Here is a 12484-nt window from a genome sequence, read left to right on the forward strand (position 1 = left end):
TGTACCTGAACCTTCTAGACACGTCGATCTTCCCTCCAATACTTCTGCCACAAAGAGAGTCTCTTTCTTTCTTTCTTTCTTTCTCTTTCTTTTTCTTTCTTTCTTTCTTTCTTTCTTTCTTTCTTTCTTTCTTTCTTTCTTTCTTTCTTTCTTTCTTTCTTTCTTTCTTTCTTTCTTTCTTTCTTTCTTTCTTTCTTTCTTTCTTTCTTTCTTTCTTTCCCCTTTCTTTCCCCTTTCTTTCTTTCCCCCTTCTCTCCCCCTTCTCTCCTCCTTCTCTCCTCCTTCTCTCCTCCTTCTCTCCTCCTTCTCTCCTCCTTCTCTGTTCCTTCTCTGTTCCTTCTCTGTTCCTTCTCTGTTCCTTCTCTGTTCCTTCTCTGTTCCTTCTCTGTTCCTTCTCTGTTCCTTCTCTCCTCTTTCTCGTTCCTTCTCTCCTCCTTCTCTTTCTCGTTCCTTCTCTCCTCTTTCTCGTTCCTTCTCTCCTCCTTCTCTTTCTCGTTCCTTCTCTCCTCCTTCTCTTTCTCGTTCCTTCTCTCTCCTTCTCTTTCTCGTTCCTTCTCTCTCCTTCTCTTTCTCGTTCCTTCTCTCTCCTTCTCTTTCTCGTTCCTTCTCTCTCCTTCTCTTTCTCGTTCCTTCTCTCTCCTTCTCTTTCTCGTTCCTTCTCTCTCCTTCTCTTTCTCGTTCCTTCTCTTTCTCCTTCTCTTTCTCGTTCCTTCTCTTTCTCCTTCTCTTTCTCTCTCCTTCTCTCTCTCTCTCCTTCTCTTTCTCTTTCTCTTCTTTCTGTCTCTCTTTCTCCCTCTTTCTTTCTCTCTCCCTTCTATACAAAGCATGTGATTCTAAGCAAACACACAAGCCTCAGAAGACAAATATTACATACTTGTAATAGTCTTTGTATCTGATAAGATTTAAAATAGCCCACCCTTCCTCCCCTTGTTGGGAGTCGGAGGTATATAGACAACTAACATCTTGTTTTATCTTCCGGTACTCTCATATGCACTTCATACTACCTCATGTTGGAAACAAAACAATCTGAGGACCTTGACGTGTGAAGGACCATGGGTACATTGCACATCATACTAGGGATAGTATTAGATATGCCCTGTTGACGTCCCTTTTCGAAATTCAAAAACAAGTCCTGCAATACTCTGCACCAACCGCTAGATATCGGCCAATGCAACACATGCAAATAGAAGCATCAGAAAGACAATTACAGGTATGTAAATGAGTTGATTTATAAAGCACTAAATTGCAATACCAAATCACTTTGCAGCTCTCCAAAAAAAGTAAGTGCATCCAGGTTATTGCTGGCAGGCCGGAGAGTGGAAGGAGTTGAACTAGGAATCTGTTAATCTCAAAAGCAGGGATTTGCAACAAGTGGTCGAAGTGAGCAGGAGCGGTGCTCCACTATTTTTTTTAATTAAGTTTTACTGCTCCTATAATTTTATTTAAAAAATAAACTGTTCAGGAATGGTGTTTTAAAATAAGTGAAGGAAGAACTTGAGACTTGCACTTTCAGTGCACTACCTTGCACATTCCCTTAAACAGCAGGTGCATGTGTTTGGCGGTTTGTATTTTGTGTGGGAGGCGGTGTGGTGATGGGGTTTGTGGAGAGTGGGTGCAGGCCAGCAGGGAACATAGTTAAACTACTTCTTTTTGTACACTTCGACCACTGTTTGCAACCAATAATTAATTAGGTGGTGGAGTCTTCAAGAAAGGAGCTAATTGAGCTTTTTTATACACTTTTTAAGTAGATGTGCTCTGAAACCAGATTTTTGGCTGAACTGTGATTTCTCTAAAATGTGCGAATCAAAAAGACAGATCAGTATATGGATTTCGTTTATCCCAGATAACAAGTTTGTAACCAGGGTTCCTCTATTTGTGTTAGTGTAGTTGTCACGCGTTCCAGCCTAACTTGCCATTTTGTTCTTAGGTGTAACATTTAGAGAGCAACCTCGTGGCTGCTGACATCTTTAAATACTGTACTTGTATTAGTAACAGCCCTGGTGCTATATTGCCGGTTGCAAAGGACAGATATAATCCTGTTGCAGACTGGGGCTCTACTACATGGTGAGAATTTAGCGATTTTGCTCTGTTTCCCGTATATGATGAAATATAAACGGTATATGATGTATCTTATGTCCGTTCTGTTGAATAAACAACATCTTTGTAATTTCTTAATCACGATTGAGCACCCATGAGTATATGCTTTGCTTCTGTAAACTTGGTTAATGTCTCCTTCTAACACCCTTTTTATTTTACAATAATTGTACAGTTATCGAATAATTGCATGTGAATAGTTCCACTGTGGAAATCTGAAGAAGCTTTGAGTTAATCTTAAATATTTTTTTGGGGCGCTTTTGAATGTTTCTTCTCTGGGCCTTTCTCTTGTTTCCTTAGTGTGCTTCCTGTAATAAATCTTTCAAGAAGCTGTGGTCTCTCCACGAGCACATCAAGATTGTCCATGGATATGCAGAAAAGAAGTTTGCCTGCGAAATTTGCGAAAAGAAGTTTTACACCATGGCACATGTGCGGAAACACATGGTTGGTGAGTTCTTCCTGACGATTCCTGTAGACTGTTAAAGGGAGCAAATGATGTTGTGAGGTATTGAGGCTTCAAAAATGTTCCCTTGACCACCCGGTAAATGATGGTTGTCTTTTTTTGTATGCTTATTATTTGTACATCCAGACAACCTTCTGCATGACTTAGAAGATGTGTTCAATACAGCATTTGGCATGATTAACATGTGCTCATGTGTGCCTTAGAAGTCTCTCTATCAAAGTGTTTTTCTGTCTAAACTCTGCATATTCCTTTTCACGGTCAATCCCTTTTGGTTTTGCTTATGTTAAAGGCCAGGCATGTTTTTAGAATTGAAAATGATGCCAAGCACTCCAGAAAAAGGTTGTTGTAGTTAAGCTGAGCCATGTGATTCATTCAGCACATGTATGTTAACTGTAAATAACATAGAAATGCAGATGTGGGAATCTTTCTTGCCTCACTAGATTTAGTGGATGCGTGCTTCCACGTTTTGATGCACAGAAGCTGGTTCAGCGATCTGTCATTTGACTTGAGGGGAGCAGCATGTATCTTCAGCATGTGTTTACCTCCAGCAGCAAACTCTAGAGTGCCAGGTCACCATATTTAACTGTCAGGTTAACTGACTAACGGAATTGTGGCATATGTAAGCACCATGTCTCTTCAAGGAGCACTGTATTTTTGACTTCGTTATGATTATCATGAATGGGATACATTTTCAGGAACTCTTCTTTCGGAGCACAATAGCAGTCTCTTGTTATGCTAAAAAACGAGTACCATTGTATATCTGGAAACCGAGTGGCACATGTTCCTCTGTCTCTATGGCAGGCTTTCAGATAGAATTTGTACATAATTAGTCGGCCACTGCAAGTGGTAGTAAACTTCCCATCAGTATCTCTGGGCAATAGATCAGTCACGAGTGACCGTTTTTGATTTGCAACAGCTAGTAAATGAATTCCACCTTTAGTCAGATCGGTTTGTGAAACCTCTGAACCATAAATGTTATTCGAAGGGATTCTGTCCTCCGCGTATTCCTTATCTTTGATAATACGTTTCCAGCTTGCTGGCCTCGGAAATTTTTTCTGTAGAGGGCGCTGCGCATTGACGTCCACCGAGTCGATGTCCCTCGACGGCCACTGTATCGGCGCCGACGTCACCATGCCCATAAGTAGCCACGCGCAGCGTCTGTTGCTCAGTTCCGTTTTTCCGTGCTTCGTGGGGCCTCAGAACATCGTTGCTCAGTTCAGTCAGATAATCTAATCTACATCTACTCGAAATATACCAACTCGTTCTCGATGGCATCTTCATCAGAACCGACAACGCCGCGATCCGGCTTCAAAAATGTTGAGACTGCGGTAAAAAATGTCGATAACGGATCCACACAGGATCTGCTTGTGGTGCTTGGGAGCCGGGCACCATTGTTCGGAGTGTGAGGACAGCATGTCCATGACGGCGAAAGCCTTGAAGGAGCGCAAGGGGAAGCTCGAGAGAGGTAAGTCAGTGAAAACCTCAAAGTTTCGTCGGTCGAGGCATTCGTCTCCTCGCCGTCAAAAACATTCCCATTCTAGATCTCTAAGTAGCTCCCACCATTCGTCGAGATCTAGACACTCAAAGAAGAGACGTCGAAGATCCCCTTCCTCGCCATCTTCTGTTTCCCCAGAAAGGGTATCCTGCCCCAAAAAACACAGCTCTCAGGCTGAGTGGGAGGAATTCAGGAAGAAAATGTTAAGCGTCTTCGAGAAAGCGGCCTCGACCCCCTCAAAGACAGCTGAGGGTGATACCCCGGGTGAAAACCCAAAAAATCGAAACGCCGCGAATCGCAGCACCCGGCGAAACATTCCACCCGAGAGCCCACGGGCCATCGGGTAAGAAGGCATCATCGTCGTGAAGATCCCTTCGGCGCATGGATCGGCGCCATCGACGCCGTTATCGAAGGGTTTTTCGACGCATCGGTCGATCGACTCGACGCCATCGTCAACGCTGACATCGACGCTGATGAAAGAGAAGACCACGGCTACTCCACAGCCAACGGTGATTCCAAGAGCCTCTGACACGACGCTGAGACCGTCGTCGATGTCCGCGAGTAGGATCCTGATCCTCTCGAGTTCTTAGAGGCCTCTTCCGGTTTTCTCGACGCCGTTTTCGGCGCCTTCGAAGCCGGTCACATCGGCGTCAACGACCTCGATGTTTTCTCGCCCAATAACGACGAATTTGGCTCCTTCTGCCTTAGAAATGGGGTTTATACCATTTCAGAGGTCAGAGTACCCTGGATTATCTTCAATTTATGAAGAAGGGGAAGATTCTGACCAGGAAACCTTCGGGTTGCAGAGGACCACACTACCTGTTTCAGAGGATTTCACCTCTGAGGAAAGAAGGTTTAAAGACCTACAGGAGTCATTACATGAGGCAAGTGGGCTGGACACTTCCCCAGAAGTGGATTTTGTTAAGCCAGACCCAGGGGAACATGCCGAAACACCATATAGAACCCTGATGGCAAGAATTATTGAATTCATGGGTTGGTCTGCGCCTTCGCCTGTTTTTCAACAGGATGACCTGACAGACATATTAGACAAAGGTCCACAGGAGGATCCTGTGGTCCCCTTCCATACAGCCTTGCAAAGAAAGATTGCATCTAACTGGGAAACTCCTGAAGTTATCCCTGCTGTCAATAAAATATTATCAGCCAAGTATAGGGTAGCTGCTGCTGACCCTGAATACTTATCGAAACACCCGACTCCAGAGAGCCTGTTGGTCCAAGCGGCAACTTCATCAAGCAGCAGGACCGCTTACCCTACTGTCCCACAGGATAGAGATGACAAGAGGTAAGATTCTATGGCAAAGAAAGTCTTCCCTGCTTGTAGTATGGCGTTGAAGTCCATCAACGCCACCTGTACGCTCGCCAGGTTCAGTCACACACTGTGGGAGTGTGCTTAATCAGCGGCTGACTGCATACCCGAAGGAGAGGAAAAGGAAGCCTTCCTTAACATTATTAAAGATGGCAAAGATGCCATGTGCGAGTCACTTCAAACTGGCATTGATTCCGCTGACAGTATCAGCAGGGCCATGGCGGCAAGTACAACAATCCGCAGGCATGGGTGGTTGGGAAAGTCTGGCTTTGCTCTTTTGAATATGCCCTTTGACGGCTCTTCATTATTCAGAAAAAAGGCTGATGACAGTCTGGAAAAGTTGCAGACATCTAAAGCGGCGGCAAAATCTTTAGGAGCTGCTATCCGCCAAACTCCTTTTCGCCCCTCAGGAACCTCTGGGAGAGGAAAGTCCTTTTGCTATTATTCCGCATTCGGAAAAGGCAGAGGACAGCCGGCTCAAAGAGGCCAAAGGAGATCCACCCGAGGTGGACGGGTCAAAGGTACTAAGGCCGCAGCAGCAGCAGGTGCCTCTTTACCCTCGGCATCTGCATCAGCCACCCCCAAACGACTCTGAGGTCTTTCCACACAAGACACCTGTAGGGGGCAGGTTAACTCACCATCTGACGGAATGGCAGGCTATGACGTCAGATGCTTGGGTATTGGAGACAGTTGCCCAGGGTTATTGCCTACCCTTTCTACACATCCCTCAGAGTCATCCACCGGGAACAGCTCTCTAAAAGTTCCAGATCCGCTCCTCTTGCAGGAAATTATAGACCTGCTAAAGAAAGGTGCCATAGAACCGGTACCTGTAACGGACAGGAACAAGGGCTGGTACTCCCCCCTACTTTCTCATAACAAAGCAGGACGGAGGACTGAGACCCCTCCTGGACTTACGAGAATTGAACAAGTTCCTCAGGAAGGACAAGTTCAAGATGGTAACTCTCTCACAGATCCTTCAGGCCCTCCAGCTCCAGGACTGGCTGGTATCTCTGGACCTTCAGGATGCTTATTTCCATGTGCCAATCCGTCCCAAACACAGGAAATACCTGAGCTTCGCAATTGGCGATTCTCATTATCAATTTCGAGTTCTGCCATGACCTCTGCTCCGAGGGTCTTCACCAAGCTAATGTCGGTAGTGGCTGCGAGTCTAAGGAGGGAAGGGATTCACGTCTACCCCTACCTGGACGATTGGCTGATCAGAGCTGTATCTTCGGAACATGCTCAGACCCAGCTAGATTATGTCTGCCACTTCCTTCACAAACTGGGCTTCTCCCTCAATTTAAAGAAGTCACAGATGATACCATCACAGAGACTCCAGTTCATTGAAGCGGTCCTGGACACTTCCCTGGGAAAAGCCTCGCCACCAGAGGTGAGGGCTCAAGATAATATGCAGATGGTCAACAAGTTTCAAAATGCCCAACGTCTCCCAGCCTTCGACTTTTTGAGGTTGCTAGGCCTCATGGCATCCTGCATCTTCCTTTTGCCAGAGGCTCACCTCAGAATGAGATCTCTTCAGTGGGCACTGAGAACTCGGTGGTCGCAATTCTCAGGGAGAATAACAGATCTCCTCCGGATTCCGGACAAAGTAGCCCGCAACCTTCAATGGTGGGCCTATCCATCGAACATCTTGAAAGGAGAATTGTTTTGGCAACCATGGCCGGAGATAACAGTAGTCAGACGCCTCACTCACGGGGTGGGGAGCCCATGCCAACGACTTGACCATCACCGGTCGTTGTTCTCCATCGGAATCCAGACTACACATCAACCTATTGGAGCTGAGAGCGATCAGACTAGCGCTGAAAGCTTTCCTGCCATCAGTACAGGGGAGAAATGTCCTGATAATGACGGACAACACGGTGGCCATGCACTACCTCAACAAAAGAGGCGGCGTAGGGTCACTGCCACTGTGCAGAGAGGCAATGCAGCTCTGTTTTTGGGCAATTCGGGAAGGAATCTCTTTATCGGCAGTCCACCTAGCCGGAGAGAAGAACTTGACAGCGGACGCTCTGAGCAGGCAGAGCACAGTCTCCCACGAGTGGGAGCTAGCTCAGGAAGTCCTTCAAGAGATCTTTGCCCTTTGGGGAACCCCTCGGGTGGATCTGTTCGCCACAAGCACCAACAGGAAGTGCGATCTGTTCTGTTCTGTTCAAGGGAATTTCCCCCGAGAGGAGCTCTAGGAGACGCGTTTGTAATGAACTGGGAGTTTCCACTCCTTTACGTGTTTCCCCCGGTCCGTTATTCCTCAAATGATCAGGAGGTTGAGAAGATTCCAGAAAACCATGATTCTAATTGCCCGGACTGGGCCAGGAGAACGTGGTACCCGGACCTTCTAGATATGTCCATCTGCCCTCCAATCCGTCTTCCACTCAAAGAGAATCTTCTCTCGCAAAAGGGAGTTCAGGTTCTCCATCCAGACACCAGAACCCTCACCCTTCACGCTTGGCTTCTGAAAGGGTGAGGTACAAGGATTGGGATCTCCCTGATGACGTAATGGAGGTGTTGCTTTCGGCCAGAAGGCCAACAACAAAGTCTTTATACCGCTGCCGTTGGAACAAATTTTGCAGCTGGTGTAGAGAAGGGAATATCGACCCTTTTTCATGTGGTACACCAACAGTGTTATCGTTTCTACTCTACTTGGCAAACTTAGGCCATCAAGTTGTCACTGTAAAAGGCTATCTTGCAGCGCTTTTCAGTCTTCAAGCACACTGCGGAGGAACCATCGTATTTCAAACTACCTCTAGTGATACAATTTCTCAAAAAATTAACTAATGTTTATCCTCCAAAACCATTCCAAGTTCCCTTATGGGACTTAAATTTAGTCTTAAACTTTCTAATGGGCACTCCATTCGAACCACTTCACTCTTGTTCGCTGAGATTTCTCACGCTTAAAACTGTCCTATTGGTAGCACTAACATCTGCTAGGAGGGTGAGCGAGCTACAAGCTCTCTCCTGTAAACCCCCACATACAATTTTCCACAAGGACACAGTTGTCCTACAGGTGAAGCCTAATTTCCTCCTAAAGGTGGTTTCTGAATTTCATATTGCTCAGAAAATTACCTTACCTTCGTTCTACCCTCCTCCCCATCCGGGGAAAGAGGAAGAAAGGCTACATAGGCTGGACCCAAGGCGAGCTCTAAGCTTTTACATCAGCAGAATGGCTAGGATCAGGCAAGCAGACCAACTATTTGTAGGGTACTCGGGTCACAAGTTGGGACTACCCATAACAAAACAAACCATTTCCAGGTGGATTTTTTTGGCCATTCTAGAATGCTACAAACTGGCAGAGAAAGAGCCACCCCAAAATTTTAGGGCTCATTCAACCGGGGGTATCGCAGCCTCTTTGGCCCTCCAAAGGGGGGTACCGGTCAGAGACATATGTGCGGCTGCCACATGGTCGTCCGCACATACATTCACAAAATTTTACAACCTGGATTCCTCCACTAGTCAAGAGACCAGATTTGGCAAGGCCGTATTACATTCGGTCCATTCCTAAAGGGATACATAACATTTACTCCCACCTCCAATTACATGCCACTGCTATGGGAGTCTATCAAAGATAAGGAATACGTCGGAGGACACAATCCCTTCGAAGAACAAGTTACTTCTTACCTTGTAACGTTCTTTCGACGGGATGTTCCTCCGACGTATTCCTTATCGACCCTCCCGTCCATCCCTGCAGTTCTACTTCCCTTGTTGTTGCAGCTTACGCTCCTTCAAGGTCAATAACCATTTCAGGCATGACTTTTCTTATGCTACAAAATGGAACTGAGCAACGGACGCCGCGCGTGGCTATTTATGGGCATGGTGACGTCGGCGCCGATACGATGGCCGTCGAGGGACATCGACTCGGCGGACGTCGACGCGCAGCGCCCTCTACAGAAAAAATTTCCGAGGCCAGCAAGCTGGAAACCTATTATCAAAGATAAGGAATACGTCGGAGGAACATCCCGTCGAAAGAACGTTACAAGGTAAGAAGTAACTTGTTCTTCTTTAACCTCCATGTTTGCTATTAGTGGCGTCTTGGGGAAACGTTCTCCATTTTAGTCAGGTGAATAGTGTGCAAATTAGTTTGAATCCTACCGTATAGCAGACTCAACTGTTTATGATTTTGAAGTTGATAAATTGAGCTGCATTAAATGTGCGAATCAGAATGAAGCAAGATCTAACAACCTATTAGTTTGAATGCTTCATCATTGCATGGTGATACATAATACAACAGCAAACCAATAACACTTTGGTACCAATCTATACACACTAGGTGGGTACGAAGTGAATACATAGATTTTAAATTGAATTAAAAATAACCAATTTAGAAAAACCACTAGGAGACCGCTCCAACTGGTCTTTCTAAATCGAACTGTCAGCCCATGCGATGCACGCAAGTGTTCCAGGTTATTGCAATTATTTTAACCCATTGGACTGTCATCTTGTTATTGTTCATGGAGTTGTCACTACTGGTGCCATTTGCCCTGTTGGTCTTGGTATTTGCTGTCCTTGCTTTTGTTGAAACGGTATTGCTTATGTTTTGATGTTGACTACTGACTTTACAGTTCTTATAGAATTGAGTTGCTTCCCTCAACCCACTCCCAACCACACTGGTAATAGCCCCAACTCCCAGTGGTATCTTCCCCACCCCATATATTTCAACTTAAGTGTGCACTTTTAACTAATTCCCTGATGTACAGAATCACTATTGGGTGTAAAAAAAAAAAGATAAAATCCTGGAGTTTGCTGGCATATTACATAGCAGCATTATGGCACACTCGTGCTAGGTACTGTGATTAGAATGAGAGCATGTTCTCTACAATAAGAGTAAGAAGTCTTTGTCTGTGTTGGACACGTGTTTTGACCCTAAAGGGCCATTTTCAAGGCTGAACAGTACAAGTTAAAAAAATGTACACTAAGTGAATCACCCAATAGTGAGTTTAGATTCAATGGATAGGCTCAACACAATGTGATCATGGTTGGCAGGTGGAGTGCAATTCATTTTATTTCATTTGGACCATCATGGGTGGAAAAATGACAATTGATGAGATTTCATGACAATAATCACAACTATTCAATTGAAATTATACATTTACATGAGGCATTAGTATTGAGGCGGAGAAGGGAGGGACAAGGGAGAGAATGTGAGAGAATTTGGTTCTGTGTTGGGTTGAGCCCCCTGATTGGAGGCACACAGGCGTTCTCATAGTAAACATGGAGGGGTGAGCTTACCAATGGTCAGTGGGAAATGTCTGGACAATTGGTCATTGGCTGCAGGTCACGGTCCTAGGTGGTCCAGAGGACTGGCTAAGGCTGTGGGTTGAGTAGTTCACCAGTGGTTAATCCACGAAATCTGCACAGCAGGATTGGCCCGAGAGTGTGAGGAGCATAAGAAGGAGGAGGAAATGTTCGGCACCCATGTTGTGGGGGGGCGCTGCAGATTGGTGTGGTTGGCTGTGCTCGTGGGTGGTGGTGTAGTACTAGTGGGGGTCTGGCAGGATGCAGCTGGTCCCAGAAAAGCTGTTGGTCAACATGCTTGTTGTGAGTTGTCCCGATGTGGTTCCGGCGGTCGTGACCTGTGCCAGTGATGGTCATCTGTGCTGGCTAAAACTTAGAGCGCAGCAGTGTTCATAAGTGGCGTTAGATGAGGTCTATTTAAGTGATAGGGAGTGGTAGTTAAGGCTGAAACAACTGGAGTGAGGGAAGTAGCAAGCTTACCCGATGATCCTGGTGGGACTCAATCAGTCTGCCAGGCGGACGCACTGGTTACAGTGTTGGCTGCCATGTTGGTTGTGGTTATTTGAGGTGCACGTAAATCTTACGTGATGACGTGTAGAGCCACAGAGGTGTTTCGAATTGTGTAATTATGGGACGAGGGTCAGGTTGCCCAGATGCCCAGGGGTCGGTGAGGTCCCTCCATGTGGGTGAGTGGTGTGTTCATACATACTTGCGGATGTCTATTGAGCAACATGTAAAATAAGAAAACAGGGATGTCTGGATGGGTGCCAGTCGACCCGATCAGGTCAATTGACACGCTCACAGAGTGAGCTGGTGTAACATTAGTAGCAAGATGGAAATGGCACTTGCTTGGGATAGCAGTGTGGGATGCTGGTGGCCCCGATATGTGCGCTCTCAGTAGGGAGTGCACTAGGTTATACTCCTGAGGGCTGAGTTAGGTCCAAGATGTCGGGTGCAGATGTATGACCAAGGTGTCGGTCCAATGAGACACCAAGAGCATATATGTATGTAGGAAGGGTGTACAAATGCAAGGAGGATGGGAGGTATCAACAAGTTGAATATAAGGAGTCATTCAAATGAAGATGTAAGACAGAATTCACAGGAAAATATTGAATTCATGTTTCTTATTTAGTCCAGTGGTCACTAATCTGTGTCTGCAGATTAGTCTTGCTTCATTTTGTCAGAGGTGAAGTTCCCTGTCCCCATCTCTGATGTCGGACATGATCAGTTCCAGTTCTGCAAATTGCATGTTTCTTTTGTTGTCCATTTGGTGTTGTTTCTGCCAGTGGGTGGCAAGGGGTTACTTCGTGTCCTGGGAGCTTAATAGTTTCAGTTGCTCCCTTATCCTGGTGTGCAGATCTTATTGTGCTGCCTATGTATTTCATGCCACAAACACAAATAATGACATATACCACAAACTTGGAGCGGCAGTTGATAAATTGTTTTATGTTACGTTAGCTGTGCCTTCGAACATGTTTATGTTGGTGGTGCTAGTGTATGGGCACATGGTACAGGTGCCACATTTGTGAAACCCTTTGGCTTGCACCATTGGTAGCCAGGTGGTGGTAGTCAGTGTCATGAATGAAGGTCTAAGAATGTTTTTTAATGTTGGCGATTTCATAAGAGAATAGTGGAACATCAGATACCCATGGTTTGGTATCTTGGTCATTCTGAAGGAGATGACACTGTTTCTTGGTAACCTGCTGGAGTTTGTGGCTGTCTTGGTTGTATATTTTAACCAATCTTATTTTGGTGACCCGTGATTCCCTGTCCCTTACTTTGGGTGTCAGGAGCGTGGTCCTGTTGATTTTTCCTTGTTTCACTTTCTGCTTTTGTTACTACCTCGTTTGCATAGACGCTAGAC

At 45.8% G+C, this 12484-nt stretch overlaps 1 protein-coding gene across 4 annotated transcripts in view; it reads left to right on the top strand.

Annotated features, from left to right (window-relative positions):
- ZNF652 (zinc finger protein 652) overlaps nucleotides 1-12484 on the top strand; it is a 497165-nt gene that overhangs the window by 363702 nt on the left and 120979 nt on the right. For all 4 annotated transcript variants that reach the window (XM_069634390.1, XM_069634391.1, XM_069634392.1 and 1 more), the window contains one exon: nucleotides 2395-2542. In XM_069634390.1, the coding sequence (XP_069490491.1) occupies nucleotides 2395-2542 (148 nt within the window). The remainder of the gene's footprint in view (nucleotides 1-2394; nucleotides 2543-12484) is intronic.

Source organism: Ambystoma mexicanum, chromosome 13 (genome assembly GCF_040938575.1).
Source record: "Ambystoma mexicanum isolate Mex_15411 chromosome 13, UKY_AmexF1_1, whole genome shotgun sequence".
Lineage (NCBI taxonomy): Eukaryota > Metazoa > Chordata > Amphibia > Caudata > Ambystomatidae > Ambystoma > Ambystoma mexicanum.